Below are 25,059 nucleotides of genomic sequence, written 5' to 3'. Positions count from 1 at the left end.
TGTCACATCTGCATGGAGAATGCTAGGTGATTTGCCTGGTCACATGACCTTCCAAATAAACATTTAGAAGAATAGGTGCACTACTGTGGTGGATGCAATCAACAAAATCTAACTAAACCCTAACTAAACCCTCACTCTGATGTTAAATTAGACTTTAGCTTTGGGGCGTGGCCGGAAGTTGATATGTGAGGACGTGTGTGAGAGAGATCCGGACCCATTACATCTCGAGCCGGTAGGAGGTCGGGAAAAACCCGCAACGCAAATATGGCTCGAAATAGAGCGCAGTCTGCAGCGGACAGACTCAAGGAGTTTGCCCGCGTGGAAGACCAAGATGGCGCCGGATCTCGTTCGCCGTCGGCAGAGAGGACGGGAGAGATAGCTGGATCTGGAGAGGCAGAGCAATCCACCAGCGAGCCATCCCTTAAACAAGTGACTGAACAGTTACTAACAGCAATATCTGTCTGCCGCACGTCCATGGTGGGCAAACTGGAGGAAGTAAAGGTGGATATAGGCCTGCTCCGCCATGACATGCAGGCCATTCGGGACCGAGTTAAAGAGGCCGAGAATAGAATTTCTGATGTGGAAGATCGCCTGCAGCCGCTCCCTACAAAAGTGCAGGAACTGGAGCAAAAGGTGAATTTCTGGCAGCAGAAATGCGACGATTATGAGAATCGTACACGTCGCAATAACCTGCGGATCATCGGCTTGCCCGAGAAGGCAGTGGGCAATAATCCGTGTGCATTTGTCACTACCTGGCTTCAGGACTCTTTTCCGGACGCCACATTTTCAACGGCATTCGTCATTGAACGAGCGCATCACGTCCCTGCTAAGCCCCTTCCACCGGGGACTCCTCCAAGACCTTTGCTCGCTAGGCTGCTGAACTCTATGGATAGAGATCTGGTGCTGCGCATGGCGCGCAACAAGTAGGAGCTGAAATTCGAGAACAGCACCATTATGATTTTCCCGGACTTCTCATCCGAATTGCAAAAGCGTAGAGCCACTTTCAGTGCAGTGAAGCGGAGGCTACGTGAAAAGAATTTGCCATATTATATGGTGTATCCGGCCCGCCTGAGGGTGGCAGATGGTGACGTGAGCCGGTTCTTCAATACTCCTGAGGAAGCCACATTATTGGTTTATATATCCCTCCGCCCTTTTCACTGCAGGTGGTGCAACAGGCAGTGAGTTTTGCGGCCTCTTACCCGTCTGCCCGTATAATTAGCCTAGGTGACTTCAATATGACCTTAGATAAGGATATGGATAGGCATCATCCGGTAGCGGCTGCCGAGGGTCACTCCACTAACAAAACGGCCTTGGCAGAATTAATGGAGGAAGTGGGGTGGACGGATATGTGGCGATTGAAATACCCTGATACCAGACAATATTCATGTTACTCTGCCAGCCATAATGCACTGTCGCGCATAGACTATGCTTTGGGCAATCCAGGTGTGTGCATTTTAAAGTATGATATAGAGTATGTCCCGAGGGGCATATCTGACCACGCCCCTTTACAATTGACATTGAGGCTGGGTGGGGATGTGATCAGACGCTCAGCTCGGATTAATCCCTTCTGGTTGACCTTGTTCGGACCGTCTGATCGCATTCCTGACCAATTGAAGGTGTTTATGGAAGGGCATGAGGAGGAATCGAATAATTTACTGTTATGGGAAACTATGAAAGCGTATCTTAGAGGCTGTCTCAGGTCTACCATATCGTATATAAAAAAATCGGCGGCCAGACAGGAGGAAAGCCTGGCGGCAGATTGCTCTAGATTAGAAGCGGCGTATATCGCGGATCCCAACGATGGGAATAAGGAGGCATGGTTGGCTAAAGGGAGACAATATTTGACTCTGCTTAAGGAAAAAGCCCAAAGGAAGCTATTTTTCTCCAAGCAGACATACTTTGAGTTGGGCAATCAGTCAAGCATCCCCTGCTATATTGCGCGTCAAAGCACTGGATGGGCGGATACTTTCAGATCCAGAAGCTATAGCGGGCAGGTTTCAAGAATACTATAGAGATCTTTATGACTCCAGGGTGGATCATGAGATAGCTGATATAGCGCGTTATCTAGAGGATCTAGAGTTCCCTACTTTATCACAGGAAGCAGTAGTTGGCCTAGAAGCCCCCATAACTATACTGGAGATACAGGAATCTATCTCTCAACTGGCAAGAGGTAAAGCTTCTGGTCCTGATGGACTGCCCCTGGAAGTGTATGTCAAATACTCTGCCCATATTACTCCTCTCTTGCTTAAAATGTATAATGATGCCTTCAGGAATGGATGCTTTCCGCAAACAATGTATGACGCAACCATTGTAGTGCTCTTGAAACCTGGCAAGGAACCGGATGAGTGCGGGTCATATCGCCCGATATCCTTATTAAACATTGATTACAAGATTATAGCAAAAATACTTGCGGTACGACTGGGTAAAGTAGTTACCTCTTTAGTTCATCCAGATCAATCTGGATTTATGCCGGGCAGGTCCACCACTGACAACATCAGAAGAGTGCAGGTGGTGACTCAGATTGGTCTTAGAAGGCAGGAGAGATGGGCACTGGCGTCACTCGACACAGCAAAGGCATTCGACTCGGTTGAATGGCCATATTTAGTTCAGGTTCTCAGGAGATTTGGATTCGGGCCTAAATTCAGGCGTTGGGTAGAGTTATTATACAAAAATCCCAGGGCGGGCATATTGGTGAATGGGCTGCTATCGGACAGCTTTGATTTGAGGAGAGGTACTAGACAGGGCTGCCCATTGTCACCATTATTATTCGCGTTAGCCATAGAACCATTGGCCATGCGTATTAGGGCAGACCCACAGTATCATGGCGTTCAAATTGGTGACCAAGAGGATAGGGTAGGGTTATATGCCGACGACATGGTGCTCTTCATGTCACAAGCAAAGGTCACACTTCCTAGAGCGATTTTAACAATTGAATCATTCAGCCAATTCTCGGGATTGCGGATAAATTGGTCCAAATCGACTCTTTGTCCTCTATACCAGCTGGAGGATGCGTTTGACCCAGGAGAGCTTCCTGTGGTGCAGAGCTATAAGTATTTGGGTGTACATATCACTAAAGATGTGACGTCCTTTCATACTCTGAATATTCAGCCTCTACTGATGTACTGTAAGGAGAAATTCAGGGTGTGGGCAATCTGTACAGTAATAATGTGTTTAATGACTACGAATCCATGACCCGCAGACATGAGTTACCTAGGCAGGCGTTCTATAGATTCCTGCAATTGAGGCACGCAATGCAAACTCACTATAGGAATAACCCAATCCTACTGTCCAACTTTCCTATGATTGGAGTTATCCGCTCTCAAGGGCCGCAAGGCTTTATTTCAGTGTTATATACCCACCTGTTGGACGTTAAGCTGAAAGGTACCCACATTCACGCTCTTAGTAAGTGGAAGGCTAAGATCCCAGACTTATCTAATGAGGATGAAGCAGATATTTTAGAATCCCCCACACTAGTATCACCTGCTGTGAATAATAAATTTATTCAAGTCTGCATAATACATCAGAGCTACCTGACCCCGTTACGGTTACACAAGATGGGTAGACTTGAACGCTCTGATTGTCATAGGTGTGCATCAGCAGATGCTGATTTTTGGCATCTTATATGGGAATGTTCTTATGTGCAAGCGTTTTGGGACAAGGTAGTTGCATTACTCACTAATCTTTTGGGCTCCACAGTACCATTGCAGCCGAAAGTTTGTCTGTTCGGAATATTAGATGAAACTGTGCATACGCATCACGTCAGGATATTCTTGAGAGAGGTATTATTCCTGGCAAGGAAGGCGATTGCCATGAGATGGATGGGCGACAGACCACCCACCTTGACACAATGGAAACAGCTAGTCAACGCCATCATACCATATGAAAATATAGTGTTCAAAAATAGGGGCTGCACATCTAAATTTCAGAAGGTATGGGGGAAATGGTGTGCTTCTTCAAGCACGGCTTACTCAACCCATGGATTGTCTGAGGCCTTAAGGGCAGAACATGCCATACAGCAGTGATTTTGACGTAAGGGGGGAGTTGAGCGAGGCGTATGGAATTGGGTCAGCTGAGACGTCATACAAAGTTTTTGTAGTCATGTTTATTTTATTTGGGTGGGCCTTTATGTTCAAGGTAATATTGGAACAACAACGACACAGCACAGGTGTTTATTGTTAAAACTTTTATTTTTCATGATTTTGCTTAGCTTACTTGGCAATATGATGTTCATGTCGTATGTACATTCTCTATGGATACTTTAATTATATTAATGCTGTTGTATATTGTCCTACGACTGTCATTGATACTTGCTTTGTGTTTTCAATAAAGCCAATTTAAAAAAAAAAAATTAGACTTTAGCTAATTTATCTTTATATGAAGGACATACCGGAGCCCGCAGACCACGTCAAGCTATCTCAGGTGGCACGGGACCTAACGCTAACCTTCCTGTGCCATATGGGCAGTACTAGGGGTCAGTGGGCGAATTACAGAAGCGTAAGGTCCAACTCACAGCAAACAGCTTCCAGTTGCCTCCAGTGTGAAACCACACACGCAATAGGAGGAGGAAGGAGGCTTTGAGTCCCACCCAGAGCTGACTGATATGATGCAGGCCTCACAGGTGCACCGAATGCTGCCTATAGATAAAAATAAGGCACATTCAAATTTGGAGTGTATACACCTCCAGACATACATAAACAAATTACATAATTTAACATGGTCTCAAAAAGCAGGAAATGCTCAACCCCATATGCAGTTATGCATTTATAACCAGGAGAGCAAATCCTGCACATGTGGTCCTTTGCTAATGGCAATCCCCAGCAAGAAATGCGTACAATGGAGGATGTCCGCAGTGGACCACAAGTTCCACATCCTACACCAGATAGCAAAATGTTAATTACTTCCACACATTTTTCTATCTGGTGTAGGATATCTATGTGGCACTTGTGGTCCGCTGCGGGCATCCTCCATTGTTGGTCGGGAAAGGGTTAAGGTTATTCTGCTGAAAAGCAGATGCTTTGCTGAGTTTTTAAGTATAGCAAATACATGTATAACCTTCAGAGTTTTGAATAGAGGTGGCTCACTCCCTGAACAATGAGTAGGGTGGGTGCACCTACAGAAAAGATTTCACCCAATCTTCAAAAATGGTAACAATATAGAAAAAGTAGTAGGGCACACCTACAGTTGGGTACACATAGGAGATTTATTATACATTTATTCGTACAACAGTATATAATAATATCACATAAAAACAAATTAAACAAATATTAGCATGCGGTTACTGCGTAGATAAAAAGTAAAATCGCTTAGAAAATACAAAATGTCACTGGACAGGATTATTCTGTCCAGTGACATTTTGTATTTTTTAAGCGATTTTACTTTTTATCTACGCAGTAACCGCATGCTAATATTTGTTTAATTTGTTTTTATGTGATATTATTATATACTGTTGTACGAATAAATGTATAATAAATCTCCTATGTGTACCCAACTGTAGGTGTGCCCTACTACATGTATAACCTTGTAGCTAGCTTTGCATTTGAGTTAATTCATCAGTATTTATTGCAGAGCTTTTCCTTCAGAAATACACTTCTCCAATCCCTGGGCCTTCCTGTATATTATGCATAAATATAGACTAAGGCTACATGCACAAGACAAAAACGGACATGTTATGGACGTGTTTTTAACGGTCATCATATGTCCGTTTTAAGACCAATGGTAGTCTATGGGGTTATTCACACAGCAGTTTTTTTGACTGTCAGTAAAAAACGGATGTAAAAAAAATAGTTCTATCTTGTCCGCTTTTCACTGAACAACTGCCCCGTACAATTGAAAGGGGATGTTTTTAACGTCTGTTTCTCAGAAAGGCATCAGTGAAAAATAGTCAGTTTTCCATAGCCATTTTTCATCAGTGTGTGCATCCATTTTCTGGCCGTGTGTCCGTTTTGAATCCGTTTTGCATCCGTTTTCATGACCCCCATTGTGCCCATAATGTCCCCCATAGTGCACCCGGCCAAAATATGCAATGTTCCCCATACTGTAGAAATGTATTTTTTTACTATCAACAGCTTTAATAATGCCCCCATGTAGGCCTCCAACTAAATATGTGACATCCTAAATGTATGCAGTGGCATCTTCGAATGGCTGATTGTCGGAGGTGTCAAGAGTTGGACTCCCACCAAACTAATACTGATGGACTATTCTAAGGCTAGTCCATCAGTATTAGGATATAATTCCCAGAATTATTCAGTTAGAGATGGCAGGAGAAAGCAAGTAGTGCAGATGTGCGGCTTAAATGGATTTCCCCATATTTTTTTACTGATGACATATCCTCTGGATAGGTCATCAATATCTGATTTGTGGGGGTTCTGACACCCAGGATCCCCACCAATCAGCTGTTTGTGAATGCACCAGCACTAGCACCGCTGCCTTCTCACAGCTTTCCCTAGGCCATGTGACGTCACATTTATTGGTAACAGGGCCTAGGCACAGCTCAGCCCTTTTGAAGTGAAAGGGGCGGAGTTGTAATACCAAGCACAGTCGCATTCAAATGGACGGTGCTGTGCATGGTGAGCAGAGATAAGGCCGCTGGGCTACTGCGAGCGCTAATGCCTTCTCAAAAACCTGATTGGCAGGTGATTATGGTATAGACATTTTGTATATATTTTGGATATTGAACTGCTATTAGCTTGTAGTAAAAATAAAAAAGAAGGAAGGAAAGCTCTTCATTTTATCTTTTTATTTCATTTCACTGACACATTTCTGAATCCTCAGTACTATCTTCATTTTTTACTATTATTTTCATATTTTTTTTGCAGGGTGGTGGTGGTGCTCGGCATTCTGTTTTAGGAGATGGTCCAAAGCTGCTAACACACTACTATGACGATGCCAGGACCATGTATGAAGTGTTTCAGAGAGGGCTCCACATATCTGGTAAGGCAGAATGCATCATACACAATAGTGAGATGTAGAAAAAAAGCACCATTCAAAATAACAGTGTTTTTAATGAAGATGAGTCCTTTGTTTATTTAATATATAAAGCTGAGTGTATGTGTGTGTATGTATGTCCGCTAAAGGAATCCGCATCGTCGCATTTACAATCACGAAATGTGGCACACAGGTACATCAGTTGTCCGGGAAGGTTTTAGACCGGGTCTCAGCTCTCTAGGATTACCATTCCTGAGATATTCCCAGAAAATGCATTAGCAAAGAGAAGCTTGGTCATGACCCTTATCAGACAATAGAATCTTGCAGGCCGTTAGCCTCCACATACAGTTTTACTCCAGATTTCCATAATAAGCCAGCCATTTTTCTTCACTGCTGTAGATGAGCTTTAAAGGAAATCTGTCACCAGGATAATAGCTATTGAAGTAAAGCCATGGCTTAATAGCTGTGGATGACACTGTTAAAGGATAACTGTCACATTTAGACCCTAATGTCAATTTTCATATATGTAGTTACTAATAACATGATATTCCAGAATCAGTTACTATTAGACTGACTTACCCCATATTTAATAAGAGTCAGCCCTTAGCAACCAGTCTGCATAAAACTGCAATCTCACTATTCAGTTAAGATGGCCGCCACTGCCCTCACCCTGAGGCTAATCCCGTCTGCCCTCACTAGCCAGTAACAATAGCCCCCCCAAAATGTCAGTAACCAGAGCCCTCCCCCTAAAGGGTTAATCTCCTGCAGCACAAAGGGGTCCTCTTACCACATGTTGCTTTCATTTATACACTGATCAGATGGCAGATCTCCCTTCCCTGTTGTGCGCTGGTTCAACTCTGCCTTCTCCCAGTCTGCTGAGTGAGGGAGCGTCTGCCAAGCACAGGGACAGGGAGAAGTGCACACAGCCCAGGCACTGTTATCAGCTGCTGGGGAGGACCTGGCTTTAATCATTTACTTACAGTCCCTGGCTGTCAGTAATGTGACCTTGCACGCAGCCTGCTTCTGCATCCTCTGTCCTTCAACAGATAGACGGACCATGCCTAGCAACCCTATTTTAAGCACAGGTAAAAGTAGGCAGTACAGGGAACAAACATGTGGAATTAAGGGGTAATTGAATACACAGTGAAAAGTTGAAATAGGGCCACCAAGGAGATATTAATCACCACAATCCAATACTCCAAAAAATAAAAATACGACAGTTATACTTTAAGGGAGCAGAGTGCTGTGGAGGCCACAGTTCAGGGGGCAGGTAGGGTGGCCATTCAGGCCAACCTGAAAAGATGGACTTAAAACCCTGCCCCCAGGTCCCACTAAGCTATGCCTTTGATCTGGTTAGGCCACGCCCCCTCCCACTCCTCATCCTACAGGGATTGAAAAAATGAAATTAAAAATCAACTTCTGTCAGCTTAAGAGGTGGGAAGGACGGTGACTTTATCCCTGCAGCTCACACTCAATACAGCACAGTGCTGCTGTCTTAGAGTGAGATGTTCAAAAGGACATGCCCCTGATCCGGTTAGGCCACGCCCCCTCCCACTGCACAGTTGACAGGGATTGAAAAATGAAGTTAAAAATCAACTTCTAGGTACAGTGCTGCTGTCTGAGAGTGTTAGGATCCCGGGAATTTAATATGGAGGGATCCTCATGGGATTTTGATCATCCCAGGTCAATATGTGAGGGTTTTGGCTGGAAATTTTCCCGACGAAATTGGTGGTTAGGGTGGCTGAATTTAGCCATTGTTGCTGGGTGAATGTCAATGGTCTGAGATTGGTTAGTTAGGGCACCTATGAAGGGTAGTTGATGGGCAGATTAATTGTTGATGCCCAGTAACAGTTAGGGCATTGGGTGTTGAATTGTGGGAGGGGTATTGTTTGTACATACAGTATATTGCGGTGGCTGGCGGTGATTTAGCTGTCAGCCAAGCCGCAAGTGTGGAGCTGCACTCTGCCTGTCTCTCCTTGGAGTCTCGCCTGCTTCCTGTGTTCCGGCCGGTCTTACCTGATGGAGGATTTCATCGCTGCCCTGCCGAGCCGCGCTGAGGAGGAAGGAGCGTCTGCGTGGTTTGAGGCTTGCCTGTCGGATCTGTCGATCTCCATTCCGGTGTTGCCAGGAGCTGTCTGTGCCTCTTTCTGTGATGGGATGGAGCCTGCAAACCCTGCTGCTGCCTTGCCTGCGCTGCGCTCTTCTTAGCGTGAGAGGAGGGAGCGCACCCGGTTCTCACCTTCTCCCTCTAGGTCCTCTGCAGAGGGGCGGCATCCAGAGAAGCGGCAGGCACCGGAGTCCAGACCCAGAAGTACAGCAGCTTTCTGTGTCCCCCGTGAATTTGGATGCTGCTGATGGTTCCGGAGGTCCTTTGATTCTGGTGTGCCCTCTGGAGGACGGTCAAAGGAATTCTTCTTGTCGCCGCAGAAGTGGGAAGAGGTCCAGGACTCTCGGACAGGAAGGGCAGCGTCCAGCTCTGCGGCTCCACTCTGGTGTCGAGGTGCGGGCGGACACGTGCCAGGAGGATACCACTGGAAGTGTCAGCGCTTTCCCCTCCTCGCAGGACTGAGGCATCGTCTGATGGTGAGGCTTGGCACTGGTCCTTACATCTTTGTCCTCTGTCCTCTCTTCTCTACAAGCTATGATTCCTCCTGTACCTCCATCTGCTGTACCATTGCCTTGGCGGATGATGTCATGTCTGCGAGGCGGTCGGTTGGGCAGAGGGATGAGCAGAATTCAGACAGTGAAGGTTCCCTCCCTCTCCCGTTATTTTGTAAGTGGAAGGTTTTCATTTGTCCGTATCTGTTAAAGAAAAGATTTGGCGTAATTAATTTGTTGATATTTTATCTCTTCTGCCTGCGTCTAAGGGTCCATTCACACGTCCGTTGTTTCTTTCCTGATCTGTTCCGTTTTTTGCGGAATGTCTGATTTTTTTTCAGGACCCATTGAAAATGAATGGGTCCAGATCTGTTCCGCAAAAAACGGAACAGATCAGGAGAGAAACAACGGATGTGTGAATGAACCCTTAGGACTTTGTAAATAAATTAGATAAGCGTGAAGAGAAAAATGAGGAGGCTCGGCGACGTACGATTCCTCGAACGTTCAACAATTGGTTGCAGACGTATTGTATTTTTTGTAGCATTATGGGAGAAAAATTTCCTCAGAAGTGTTCTGGGTTATTTCAGTACTTAGACAATGTTTTGGAAGCTTACAGGAATTTTGGTGGGGTTGGATGGTTTTCTTATGACGAAGGAGTTAGGCAAAAATTGTCTGTATACTCTGGTATGCGTTGGGGGGCAAAGGATGTGGGTTTGTGGCTCAATTTGTTGGTGCCGCATCGCATGTCCTTTTCCACTCCTAGGTAGCAGCCGTCCTCAGCAGTTTCTCAGCCATCTGCTTTGAGGAAGGACACTTGCTTTGTGTTCAATGATTCGCAGTGTCGATGACCTTCCTCATGCAAATATCGGCACAAATGTACGTTTTGTGCGCTGCTTTAAGAAAGCCAATCTACCCTCTCAGTCATCCGTAAAAGAATATGTTTCAAAGAGCCTGGACGCCAGTAAAGGTAGCGAGCATGTGTCCATGGCTAGAGCAATATCCAAATCGCAAGATGGCAGGATTACTTCTCGAAGGTTTTCGGTGGGTTTTCATTTGCCTTCTTTTTCAGGTTCCGGTTGCGAATGGGTTAATAACCTTTCGTCGGTTAATCAATTCCCGTCTGTGGTGCATTCGAAATTGATGAAGGAACTGGAGGCGGATAGGATTTTGGGTCCTTTCTCTTCCCCTCCATTTGTCAATTTCCGTCTATCACCATTGGGTATTGTACCTAAGAGGGAATCAAATGCCTTTCGATTGATTCATCATTTATCCTTCCCTTATGGGGCATCTTCGAATGATGAGATCAATAAGGCGTTGTGTTCTGTAAAGTATGCAACCTTTGATGCAGCTGTGGATATGGTTCGCTCATTCGGTAAGGGAGCTCTGATGGCGAAGGCCGACGTTCAGTCAGCGTTTCGCTTATTAACTGTTCACCCGACTTGTTTTAATTATCTGGGTTTTCAGTTTCAGGATTTGTTTTATTTTGATAGATGTTTACCTATGGGTTGTACTATGTCTTGTTTTTATTTTGAAGCTTTTTCCTCTTTTATTGAATGGGTTGTTTCTGTCAGGTGCATGAAAGGCACAGTGACACATTATCTAGATGATTTTTTGTTTATAGGTCCGGTTGACTCCCCAGTTTTGACTAATTTTTCCAGGTTTGTTTTGAGTTTGGTGTTCCTTTGTCTGTTGAAAAAAACTGTTTATCCTCTTAATTATTTGGAGTATTTAGGTATTACCGTATTTTTCACCCCATAAGACGCACTTTTCCCCCCAAAAAATGGGGGTAAATGCCCCTGCGTCTTATGGGGCGAATGCTGACAGTTTAACATCGCAGTCTACAATGTACGAGCGAGCGGGGGAGGGACTGGGAGGAGGAGCTGAGAGTCGGCAATTGCGGCGGGGCGGTGCAGTCACTGTACTAGAGCCCCGCCCCCGCCGCTCCAGTGCTGCACAAATATAAAATGTCTTATTCAATTAAAAGTGATTATTACCGTACATCCTAACAGCTTCAGTAGAATGCCGGCAGGCAGGGTGGGCGGGCGGCAGCGTAACTCCTTGATGTCATGTGCCTGCGCCGCCTACTTTATGAATGAAGCAAGTGGCACAGGCAAGTGACGTAAGTGAGTGACGCATTCTATTGAAGCTGTTAGGATGTACGGTACTAATAGGAGTGAGGGGGCATGTGTAATCACTTTTAATTGAAGTATATGCAGCGGGTCCTGGCGGTGGTATCACATCTGGTATCCGGCCTCAATAACAGGGCAAGCGATCCCGCTGTCTCATTATTGACTGAATCTGTTAATTACATTCATTGGTGGCGCAGTGCGCCCCTCCCCCCCAGTATTATAACCATTGGAGGTGCAGTGTGCCCCCCCCCCAGTATTAGTATCATTGGTGGCGCAGTGGCCACAGGCGAAACCCCCTTTATTGTTATATTCATTGGTGGCAGTGGCCACAGGGTCCCCTCCTCTTCATTGCTGGTGCAGTGGCAACTTCCGATCAGAGCCCCAGCAGTGTAATCGCGGGGCTCCGGTCGGTTACCATGGCAGCCAGGATGCTACTGAAGCCTTGGCTGCCATGGTAAGCTCTCTACTGCTGTGTGCACTATGCGCAGGGCAGCAGGGAGAGTGTAAGATCCTATTCACCCTAATAGATCTCTATTAGGATGAATAGGACAAGGGTTAGTAAATAAAATGTTAAAAAAACACCAAAATACTAAAAGTTTAAATTGCCCCCTTACATATCGCTACGCCCGAAAAAGTGTAAACTATTAAAATAATAAAAAAATATTTCCTATGGGGTGAACGCCGTAACAGAAAAAAAATCAAAACTGCGTGATTTTAGTCACCTTGTCCCCCCAAAAAAATAAGATGGAACTGTTCTATTATGAGCCAGACGTTCCATAAAATATGGAATGCACGCAGCTTTTTTGTTTTATTTTTTTTCGCGTGGTATCGAATGGTATCAAGTATATCGAATCAAATCAAAATGTTGGTATCGTGACAACCCTAGTGAGGGGAATGATACATTTCTTGCTAACATTACTGCATTTACTGTATAATTCCTTTTGTGCATGTGCTGTTGGAGTACTGCCACACTGTCCTGTGTGCAATTGTCTATAGTCCTGGATGTAAAGTCCTGGCAGGCTGCACAGTTTGAATTGTGGACATCTGACTAGAAACTTGTGCACGGAAGCATTGCTACGAACGCCTCTGGTACCATAATGATCACAATGTCCTGTGACACAAAGACTGTCCATTATGTTAAAGGGATTCTGTCACCTCCCCTCAGCCAAAAAACGATTTAAAAGCAGCCATGCAGCACAGCTTACCTGGATTAAGCTGTGCTGTTTAATCTTGAAATCCGTCCAGCAGTTACTTTAAAAAACGACTTTGATCAATAAGGAAATGCGTCCTGAAGGTGCCCAGAGGGGCGTTTTTTTCTTCCTAGTGAGCCCAGTACCGCCCCTCTTTCAGTGCCCAGCCCGCCTTCCTTGTATTTTCTAACTGCCGCCCCCAGCCTGCCACAGCCTCTCCTGCCTCTCCTCCCCCTCCCTCACGCCGAACGAAGTCTCGCACAGGCGCAGTACCCACTGAGGGCTGCGCCTGTGCGATCATCAGGAGACTGAGGGCGGCAGCTTCATCTTCGTCACTGGGCATGCGCCGAGCCCAGTGACGTCCGATGCTCGCTCTTCCCTCAGTCAGCAGGGAAGAGCGAGCATCGGACGTCACTGGGCTCGGCGCATGCCCAGTGACGAAGATGAAGCTGCCGCCCTCAGTCTCCTGATGATCGCACAGGCGCAGCCCTCAGTGGGTACTGCGCCTGTGCGAGACTTCGTTCGGCGTGAGGGAGGGGGAGGAGAGGCAGGAGAGGCTGTGGCAGGCTGGGGGCGGCAGTTAGAAAATACAAGGAAGGCGGGCTGGGCACTGAAAGAGGGGCGGTACTGGGCTCACTAGGAAGAAAAAAACGCCCCTCTGGGCACCTTCAGGACGCATTTCCTTATTGATCAAAGTCGTTTTTTAAAGTAACTGCTGGACGGATTTCAAGATTAAACAGCACAGCTTAATCCAGGTAAGCTGTGCTGCATGGCTGCTTTTAAATCGTTTTTTGGCTATGGGGAGGTGACAGAATCCCTTTAAGACTATGTTCATATCTGCATCGGAATCTCTGTTAGGGCCCTCCAGCACAGATTCCTTAAAAAATATTGGACATAACTGCACAACCTGAGCCAATGATAACATAGACTAGTGATGGGAATTGCAGCTAAACTATAGACTAGGGCCACAGATCTTCCCTAATAGAGCTGAGCTAAAATCCACTAAGAAGCAAGACCTGAGGGAAATAAATAGCAGGTAATCATCCCCTGTAGCCACTGACTTGCACTGCATTTTTGGTGCTAATATTTATATAGTATTTTTTAATTTTTTATAAAGAATGACATATATAGTTATCATGTACAGTAGGTTCACTCCATTTCAATAGTATGACATATAGTACAGTTACATCACTATGTACGTATGGTTCTTTGAGCTCCTGACTGGAGAGTTGCTATAATGATTTATTAACCTGCAAGTTTGTGAAAATCAATAAAAGAGCATTATGATTAATATATTTCCATTTAATATTTAGATTTTAATGATGGTTATACCTATTATTTGGGAGAGGTTAAATATTTCCAATCAATGAATAGTCTCTTTTTGGGGGTATTGGTGTACAGGGGGAGTATTTTTCAATACAAAGCTTTTATGTAAATGACATTGTATAAATGAAAATTACAGTTACCTACCCTGCAGTCTTGTGTGGACTGAATGGCAAATGATTTGTGTTCCAATGAGTGAAAGCTATATGTATTAAGTCTCATGTACACGACCGTGGTTTTGGTCAGCATCCGATACACATTTTTGTGGACAAAAATAGGACATGTTCTATAGTCTCTACATTTCAATGGGGCTGCAAAGGATGCAAATCTGTATTTCCGTTCCGCAGATATTGACAAATTGAATAGAACATGTATTGTTTTGTTCATTTTGTGGACCTTCTACTGTAAAAAATCTGCTGTGGACTCTCCAGATGGAAACATACCCCTGGAGAAATTTCACATGAGCGTGTTTAATCCAGGAAACGCTGTGTGACAGCTGCATTTCCCAGACCACACACTGCTCCTCTTACCCAAACTCATGACCTTTAGTATATGTTTTGTCATGTTTTTTCCATATTAGCCATAGGAAAAAAATGTGGAATAAAAATGTATAAAGTTACATTTTCCACCATTTCTTAGAATTGACTGTCATGTTTTACCTAATGTATATGTTAACATATGCTATGGATGCCAGAATGATATAAATTTTTGTATTCTTTCAGAAAATGGTCCTTGCTTGGGATCCAGGAAACCTAACCAGCCTTATGACTGGCTTTCATATAAGGAGGTGAGGATGTTTTAAAGTAATTTTTTTCTATATCAGTAACATGAATTTGCTCTGAACACATATTTATGTCCATCTGTAGAGCCTGGGCCTCATGACTCCATACACAATCTGCATTGACATGACAGCTACAAGATTTATTACAAAAATTTCCCTAATCCCTTTCAGACCTTTGAGAAATTTAAGACAATTAGCCTCTAAAGACATCTAGGGGCACATTTATTAACCAGCTCCTGGCCGCCTAACGCAGGGATGCGTCCTGCGGGCAGCCGGGTTATTCCTCCTGGACGCATCGGCGCGCCATCTCGCGAGACGTGAGATTTCCTGTGACCGCGCACTCACAGAAGCGCGCGTTCACGGGATCGCGAGGTAAACGAGTTGATCTACAGCCCTGCCAGCGGCGATCATTCGCTGGCAGGCTGTAGATGCAATTTTTTTTAACCCCAAAAAGGTATATTAGAAACTGTTTTGTTAACAGCGTCTAATATACCTGCTACCTGGTCCTCTGGTGGTCCCTGTTGCTTGGATCGACCACCAGGACACAGGCAGCTCTTTAAGTTGCACCAATCACCACACTACACTACACCCCCCCTGTCACTTATTAACCCCTTATTAACCCCTGATCACCCCAAATAGACTCCCTGATCACCCCCTGTCATTGATCACCCCCCTGTAACGCTCCATTCAGACGTCCGTATGTGTTTTGCAAATCCGCAAAACACGGACACCGCGGATCTGCAAAACACGGACACCGGCAATGTGCTTTCCACATTTTGCGGATCCACACATTGCCAGAACTACATTAAAAAAGGCCTTTTCTTGTCCGTGCGGACAAAAATCGGACATGTTCTTTAGTCTCTACAAAAAACGCAGTGTTCGCCCTATCAGGCCTGATCTTGTGTCCACACTTGCGTTCAGTACGCCCCACCGCAGTGACAGAATTTTTTTTTTCTGATCACTGCAAAAACACAGTAAAATCGCTGCGGCGCTATAAAGATCACTTTTGAGGGGCATGGCGAGTTCATAGAAGATATTTTTTTTGGGCACAAGTTAGCGGAAGCTTTTTTGTTTTTTCTTACAAAGTCTCATATTTCACTAACTTGTGACTAGAGTTGAGCGGACACCTGGATGTTCGTGTTCGAGAAGTTCGGCCAAAGTCAATGGGGACCCAAACTTTTCGGCACTAAAAAGGCTGTAAAACAGCCCAGGAAAGGGCTAGAGGGCTGCAAAAGGCAGCAACATGTAGGTAAATCCCATGCAAACAAATGTGGATAGGGAAATGAATAAAAATAAAAATAAAATAAATAAAAATTAACCAATATCAAGAGAGAGGTCCCATAGCAGAGAATCTGGCTTTCACGTCACCCACCACTGGAACAGTCCATTCTCAGATATTTAGGCCCCGGCACCCAGGCAGAGGAGAGAGGTCCCGTAACAGAGAATCTGGCTTCATGTCAGCAGAGAATCAGTCTGCATGTCATAGCAGAGAATCAGGCTTCATGTCAGCCACCACTGCAACAGTCCATTGTCATATATTTAGGCTCAGCACCCAGGCAGAGAAGAGAGGTCCCGTAACAGAGAATCTGGCTGCATGTCAGCAGAGAATTAGTCTGCATGTCATAGCAGAGAATCAGGCTTCACGTCACCCAACATTGTAACAGTTCATTGGCATATATGTAGGCCCCGGCACCCAGACAGAGGAGAGGTTCATTCAACTTTGGGTAGCCTCGCAATATAATGGTAAAATGAAAATAAAAATAGGATTGAATGAGGAAGTGCACTGGAGTACAATAATATATGGTTAAGGGGAGGTAGTTAATGTCTAATCTGCACAAGGGATGGACAGGTCCTGTGGGATCCATGCCTGGTTCATTTTTATGAACGTCAGCTTGTCCACATTGGCTGTAGACAGGCGGCTGCGTTTGTCTGTAATGACGCCCCCTGCCGTGCTGAATACACGTTCAGAGAAAACGCTGGCCGCCGGGCAGGCCAGCACCTCCAAGGCATAAAAGGCTAGCTCTGGCCACGTGGACAATTGAGAGACCCAGAAGTTGAATGGGGACGAACCATCAGTCAGTACGTGGAGGGGTGTGCACACGTACTGTTCCACCATGTTAGTGAAATGTTGCCTCCTGCTAACACGTTGCGTATCAGGTGGTGGTGCAGTTAGCTGTGGCGTGTTGACAAAACTTTTCCACATCTCTGCCATGCTAACCCTGCCCTCAGAGGAGCTGGCCATGACACAGCTGCCTTGGCGACCTCTTACTCCTCCTCTGCCTTGGCCTTGGGCTTCCACTTGTTCCCCTGTGACATTTGGGAATGATCTCAGTAGCGCGTCTATTAACGTGCACTTGTACTCGCGCATCTTCCTATCACGCTCCAGTGCAGGAAGTAAGGTGGGCACATTGTCTTTGTACCGTGGATCCAGCAAGGTGGCAACCCAGTAGTCCGCACACGTTAAAATGTGGGCAACTCTGCTGTCGTTGCGCAGGCACTGCAGCATGTAGTCGCTCATGTGTGCCAGGCTGCCCAGGGGTAAGGACAAGCTGTCCTCTGTGGGAGGCGTATCGTCATCATCCTGCCTTTCCCCCCAGCCACGCACCAGTGATGGGCCCGAGCTGCGTTGGGTGCCACCCCGCTGTGACCATGCTTCATCCTCCTCCACCTCCTTCTCATCCTCGTCATCCTCGTCCTCCAGTAGTGGGCCCTGGCTGGCCACATTTGTACCTGGCCTCTGCGGTTGCAAAAAACCTCCCTCTGAGTCACTTCGAAGAGACTGGCCTGAAAGTGCTAAAAATGACCCTTCTTCCTCCTCCCCCTTGGCCACCTCCTCTTCCATCATCGCCCTAAGTGTTTTCTCAAGGAGACATAGAAGTGGTATTATAACGCTGATAACGGCGTCATAGACACTGGCCATGTTGGTGGAGTACTCGAAACAGTGCAACAGGGCACACAGGTCTCGCATGGAGGCCCAGTCATTGGTGGTGAAGTGGTGCTGTTCCGCAGTGCGACTGACCCGTGTGTGCTGCAGCTGAAACTCCACTATGGCCTGCTGCTGCTCGCACAGTCTGTCCAGCATGTGCAAGGTGGAGTTCCACCTGGTGGGCACGTCGCATATGAGGCGGTGAGCGGGAAGGCCGAAGTTACGCTGTAGCGCAGACAGGCGAGCAGCGGCAGGATGTGAACGCCGAAAGCGCGAACAGACGGCCCGCACTTTATGCAGCAGCTCTGACATGTCGGGGTAGTTGTGAATGAACTTCTGCATGACCAAATTCACCACATGCGCCAGGCAAGGGATGTGCGTCAACCCGGCTAGTCCCAGAGCTGCAACGAGATTTCGCCCATTATCGCACACCACCAGGCCGGGCTTGAGGCTCACCGGCAGCAACCACTCGTCGGTCTGTTGTTCTATACCACGCCACAACTCCTGTGCAGTGTGGGGCCTGTCCCCCAAACATATGAGTTTCAGAATGGCCTGCTGACGTTTAACGCGGGCTGTGCTGAAGTTGGTGGTGAAGGTGTGTGGCTGACTGGATGAGCAGGTGGAAGAAGAGGAGGAGGAAGCCGAGAAGGAGGGGGTGGCAACAGGAGGCAAAGAATGTTGCCCTGCGATCCTTGGCGGCGGAAGGACGTGCGCCAAACAGCTCTCCGCCTGGGGCCCAGCTGCCACTACATTTACCCAGTGTGCAGTTAGGGAGATATAGCGTCCCTGGCCGTGCTTACTGGTCCACGTATCTGTGGTTAGGTGGACCTTGCTACAGATGGAGTTGCGCAGTGCACACTTGATTTTATCGGATACTTGGTTGTGCAGGGAAGGCACGGCTCTCTTGGAGAAGTAGTGGCGGCTGGGAACAACATACTGTGGGACAGCAAGCGACATGAGCTGTTTGAAGCTGTCTGTGTCCACCAGCCTAAATGACAGCATTTCATAGGCAGCTGAATGGTTGAGATGCTTGGTGACGGAGGTGGTGGTGTTGGTGGTACATCCCCTGTTTGCTGGGCGGCAGGTGCCAACGTTCCTCCAGAGGCGGAGGAAGAGGCCAAGGCGGCAGCAGCAGAAGAGGCCGAGGCGGCAGCAGCAGAAGAGGTAGCAGGGGGAGCCTGAGTGACTTCCTTGTTTTTAAGGTGTTTACTCCACTGCAGTTCATGCTTTGCATGCAGGTGCCTGGTCATGCAGGTTGTGCTAAGGTTCAGAACGTTAATGCCTCGCTTCAGGCTCTGATGGCACAGCGTGCAAACCACTCGGGTCTTGTCGTCAGCACATTGTTTGAAGAAGTGCCATGCCAGGGAACTCCTTGAAGCTGCCTTTGGGGTGCTCGGTCCCAGATGGCGGCGGTCAGTAGCAGGCGGAGTCTCTTGGCGGCGGTGTGTTCTGCTTTTGCCCACTGCTCCCTCTTTTGCTACGCTGTTGGCTCGGTCTCACCACTGCCTCTGCCTCCGAACTGTGAAAGTCAGTGGCACGACCTTCATTCCATGTGGGGTCTAGGACCTCATCGTCCTCTGCATCGTCTTCCACCCAGTCTTGATCCCTGACCTCCTGTTCAGTCTGCACACTGCAGAAAGACGCAGCAGTTGGCACCTGTGTTTCGTCATCATCAGAGACTTGCTGAGGTGGTATTCCAATGTCCTCATCATCAGGAAACATAAGTGGTTGTGCGTCAGTGCATTCTATGTCTTCCACCGCTGGGGAAGGGCTAGGTGGATGCCCTTGAGAAACCCTGCCAGCAGAGTCTTCAAACAGCATAAGAGACTGCTGCATCACTTGAGGCTGAGACAGTTTCCCTGATATGCATGGGGGTGATGTGACAGACTGATGGGGTTGGTTTTCAGGCGCCATCTGTGCGCTTTCTGCAGAAGACTGGGTGGGAGATAATGTGAACGTGCTAGATCCACTGTCGGCCACCCAATTGATTAATGCCTGTACCTGCTCAGGCCTTATCATCCTTAGAACGGCATTGGGCCCCACTATATATCGCTGTAAATTCTGGCGGCTACTGGGACCTGAGGTAGTTGGTATGTGTGGATGTGGCAGAACGGCCACGTCCTCTCCCAGCACCAGAGGGTCCACTAACACCACCACGACCATGTCCACGTCCGCGTCCCTTACTAGATGTTTTCCTCATTGTTATCGTACACCACAACAACAAAAATATTATTTGGCCCAATGTATTAAATTCAAATTCAGGCCTTTTTTTACAGACGCCTAACACTATCTGGCTATCTATTTAGGTACCGTATTACACTAATACAGGCATAGCAGTAACCACAGATTTAGCTGACTATGAATTTGAGGCCTAGTATTTAGGCGCTGGGTGACAGGTATACGTTTTAGGGACAGAATTAGACTGGGATATGCACAGTAGCTTGTGTGTGAAGTTATTCAGAATGACCCTATGTGCACCTTGAATCTGATATACCCTTTTAGGGATAAATTTAAAGTAGGCCTGATACAGCAGAAACCACTAAATTAGGAAATTGCTAAATTGGGAATTGTATTTCAACCCAGAACAAAAAATGTGCTTTGACGGACACTAAATAACTTGCCCAGCCACAACAGTACAGCAGTAACGACAGATTTAGCTGAATATAAATTTGAGGCCTAGTATTTAGGCGCTGGGTGACAGGTATAGATTTACTGACAAAATTAAACTTGGAAATGCACAGTAGCGTGTGTGTGAAGTTATTCAGAATGACCCTATGTGCACCTTGAATATTATATACCCTTTTAGGGATAGATTTCAAATAGCTCTGATACAGCAGAAACCACTAAATTAGGAAATTGCTAAATTGGGAATTGTATTTCAACCCAGAACAAAAACTGTGCTTTGACGGACACTAAATAACTTGCCCAGCCACAACAGTACAGCAGTAACGACAGATTTAGCTGAATATAAATTTGAGGCCTAGTATTTAGGCGCTGGGTGACAGGTATAGATTTACTGACAGAATTAGACTTGGAAATGCACAGTAGCGTGTGTGTGAAGTTATTCAGAATGACCCTATGTGCACCTTGAATATTATATACCCTTTTAGGGATAGATTTCAAATAGCTCTGATACAGCAGAAACCACTAAATTAGGAAAATGCTAAATTGGGACTTGTATTTCAACCCAGAACAAAAAATGTGCTTTGACGGACACTAAATAACTTGACCAGCCACACCAATAACGACAGATTTAGCTGTATATAAACTTGAGGCCTAGTATTTAGGCACTGGGTGACAGGTATACGTTTACTGACAGAATTAGACTGGGATATGGCCAAAAAATAACCACACTATTGATGGTTAAATGCACTTGGTGTGACAGCTTGACCAACCACACTACTGAGGGTTAAATGCACTTGGTGACAGGCGCAGCTTGCCCCTGATGTAGTATATGGCCAAAAAATAAACAGACTATTGCTGGTTAAATGCACTTGGTGTGACAGCTTGACCCTGATGTAGGCTTTAGCTAAAAAACAACCACACCATTGAGGGTTAAATGCACTTGGTGGCAGCTTGTGCTGGCGCACCACAAGACACAAAATGGCCGTCGATCACCCCAGAAAAAAGTGACTGAAAAACGCTCTGGGCAGCCTAAAAACAGTGAGCAATTCAATAGCATCAGTTCAATCATCCACAGATGCAGATCGATCACTGGATGGAGTCTTTTGGAGGAGTTAATCAGCCTAATCTCGCCCTACTGTCGCAGCTTCAACCTCTCCCTACGCTAATCAGAGCAGAGTGACGGGCGGTGCTATGTGACTCCAGCTTAAATAGAGGCTGGATCACATGGTGCTCTGGCCAATCATAGCCATGCCAATAGTAGGCATGGCTGTGACGGCCTCTTGGGGCAAGTAGTATTATGCTTGTTGATTGGCTGCTTTGCAGCCTTTCAAAAAGCGCCAAGAAAGCGACGAACACCGAAACCAAACCCGGACTTTTACGAAAATGTCCAGGTTCGGGTCCGTGTCACGGACACCCCAAAATTTGGTACGAACCCGAACTATACAGTTCGGGTTCGCTCATCCCTACTTGTGACAAAAAATAAAATCTCACATGAACTCACCATACCCCTCACGGAATCCAAATGCGTCAACATTTTTCGACATTTATATTCCAGACTTCTTCTCACACTTTAGGGCCCCTAAAATGCCAGGGCAGTATAAATACCCCACATTTTACTCCATTTTGGAAAGAAGACACCCCAAGGTATTTTGTGAGGGGCATGGCGAGTTCATGTAAAATTTTATTTTTTGTCACAAGTTAGTGGAATATGAAACTTTTTAAGAGAGAAAAATAAATAAATAATTTTCCGCTAACTTGTGCCAAAAAAAAAAAAAAAAAAAAAAATTCTAGGAACTCGACATGCCCCTCAAGGAATACCTTGGGGTGTCTTCTTTCCAAAATGGGGTCACTTGTGGGGTAGTTATACTGCCCTGGCATTCTAGGGGCCCTAATGTGTGGTAAGTAGTTTGAAATCAAAATGTGTAAAAAATCCTAAAGGTGCTCTTTGGAATGTGTGCTCTTTGCCCACCTAGGCGGCAAAAAAGTGTCACACATGTGGTATCGTCATACTCAGGAGAAGTTGGGGAATGTGTTTTGGGGTGTCATTTTACACATACCCATGCTGGGTGAGAGAAATATTTTGGCAAAAGACAACTTTTCCAATTTTTTTATACAAAGTTGGCATTTGACCAAGATATTTATCTCACCCAGCATGGGTATATGTAAAATGACACCCCAAAACACATTGCCCAACTTCTCCTGAGTACGGCGATACCACATGTGTGACATTTTTTTGCAGCCTAGATACGCAAAGTGGCCCAAATTCCTTTTAGGAGGGCATTTTTAGACATTTGGATCCCAGACTTCTTCTCACACTTTCGGGCACCTAAAATGCCAGGGCAGTATAAATACCCCACATGTGACCCCATTTTGGAAAGAAGACACCCCAAGGTATTCAATGAGGGGCATGGCGAGTTCATCGAATTTTTTATTTTTTTGGCACAAGTTAGCGGAAATTAATTTTTTTTTGTATTTTCTCGCAAAGTCTCCCTTTCCGCTAACTTGGGACAAAAATTTCAATCTTTCATGGACTCAATATGCCCCTTACGGAATACCGAGATTAAAAAAAATATATATAATTTCCGCTAACTTGGGCCCAAAAAATTTCTGAATGGAGCCTTACAGGGGGGTGATCAATGACAGGGGGGTGATCAGGGAGTCTATATGGGGTGATCACCCCCCAGTCATTGATCACCCCCCTGTAAGGCTCCATTCAGACATCCGTATGTGTTTTGCGGATCCGATCCATGTATCCGTGGATCTGTAAAAATCATACGGAATTCTGAATGGAGATCAGGGAGTGATCAGGGAGTCTCTATATGGGTAATCACCCCCTGTCATTGATCACCCCCTGTAAGGCTCCATTCAGACGTCCGTATGTGTTTTGCGGATCCGATCCATGTATCCGTGGATCCGTAAAAATCATACGGACGTCTGAATGGAGCCTGTGGCGAAACCAACCTCGCCACGGTGTTTTGGAGGGGGCTGTTTACCAGCCTCCTGCCCTGCGATTATGGTCCCTTAAGTTATTGGGTCTTAAGGCACTTGGGACTGAGCCCTCTGTCCCTGGATTGCATCATTTGCCTTACTTGCTTGGATGAAGCACATGGTGAGAACAATAGATAGTGGCCATTTTAACTCACAGACCTGTTCTGACTTTTCAACACGGTGCTATCTTGCCTGTATTTGGTGCACAGAGACATCATTCAGTAGTTTGAAACTACCAAACAGGGGACACATTTATTAGTGACTATTTTCGGTATAACTTTATATTTTCAGTGTAACTGTATCTTCCAAACTACTGAACGGATGTGGGTGAATTTTGGACATGTCGTTCACCCAGATCCCCCGGTTCCGAGGATATATTGGTTGTGGGGTTATTGCATGTTTTGGGGTTCCTGTGATATGTTTTATAAAACTGTATTTCTCTGCCTTTGATAATTATATTCGCCCTTGTGTTCAATAATCATCATCGGCAGAGGGGAGGATTTTGTGTGGGTGTGTTTCTATTGTCCCATTGTGTGTTTAAATGGTGATGTCTGTCCTGTTGTCTCCACGTGTGTATTGGCAATCTCCCCTTTGTCCTGAGAGATAATTGGATTGCCCTCGGTTGTCTCCCAGGCAGAGAGGAGGAAACCATGATGCAATGTGCGGATGTGTTGTATCTGTTCTGTATTTGCAAAACTGTAATAAAAACCAGGCTGGGTGTGCCAGCACGTCAGACCACTGCTGACCCTCAAGACGGAGCCTTGTCTCGTTATTGGGGGGATTCCATGTATGCTGTTGGAGACTGATTGCCAGGAGTGTAAGCTGACTGATACACTTTTCCTGTTCGTCTGCTGACAGCTATTCGTGAGGTTCCAGTTTGGAGTGCTATTTTGTATCCAGTTCGGGAGGTTGGTGTTCTGCAGTAGCTGTGCCTGTCTCTCGGAAAGGGGCATATCGCCTAAACTGATTTTAACCCCTTGTCTGCTGAAACGGTCCGTTACAGAGCCTTACAGGGGGGTGATCAATGACAGGGGGGTGGTCAATGACAGGGGGTGATCAGGGAGTCTATATGGGTGATCAGGGGTTCATAAGGGGTTAATAAGTGACGGGGGGGGGGGTGTAGTGTAGTGGTGTTTGGTGCTACTTTACTGAGCTTCCTGTGTCCTCTGGTGGTCGATCCAAGCAAAAGGGACCACCAGAGGACCAGGTAGCAGGTATATTAGACGCTGTTATCAAAACAGCGTCTAATATACCTGTTAGGGGTTAAAAAAATCGCATCTCCAGCCTGCCAGCGAACGATCGCCGCTGGCAGGCTGGAGATCCACTCGCTTACCTTCTGTTCCTGTGAACGCGTGCGCCTGTGTGCGTGTGTTCACAGGAAATCTCGCCTCTCGCGAGATGACGCACGGATGCGTCCAGGAGGAATGAATCGACCGCCTCCCGGATGCATTAGTGCGTTACATGGTTGGGAGGTGGTTAAGGGGGTTTAAGCTAGGGGAGCTGAGGTGGTTAAGACCAGCGTTTCAAATGTAAACTAGCTTCCTTGCTGTCTTACATTTAGACCATTTTCTATCC

The 25,059-nt window shown here is 46.1% G+C and overlaps 1 protein-coding gene across 5 annotated transcripts in view; it reads left to right on the top strand.

Moving 5' to 3' along the window:
- Window positions 1-25,059, top strand: part of ACSL6 (acyl-CoA synthetase long chain family member 6) — a 262,251-nt gene that overhangs the window by 13,314 nt on the left and 223,878 nt on the right. For all 5 annotated transcript variants that reach the window (XM_044280775.1, XM_044280774.1, XM_044280776.1 and 2 more), the window contains exons 2-3: window positions 6,816-6,930; window positions 14,887-14,951. In XM_044280775.1, the coding sequence (XP_044136710.1) occupies window positions 6,816-6,930; window positions 14,887-14,951 (180 nt within the window). The remainder of the gene's footprint in view (window positions 1-6,815; window positions 6,931-14,886; window positions 14,952-25,059) is intronic.

The sequence above is a fragment of the Bufo gargarizans genome, chromosome 2 (assembly GCF_014858855.1).
Source record: "Bufo gargarizans isolate SCDJY-AF-19 chromosome 2, ASM1485885v1, whole genome shotgun sequence".
NCBI lineage: Eukaryota > Metazoa > Chordata > Amphibia > Anura > Bufonidae > Bufo > Bufo gargarizans.
Note: the sequence above shows the minus strand (reverse complement) of the source record. Positions and strands in the feature narration are given on the sequence as shown.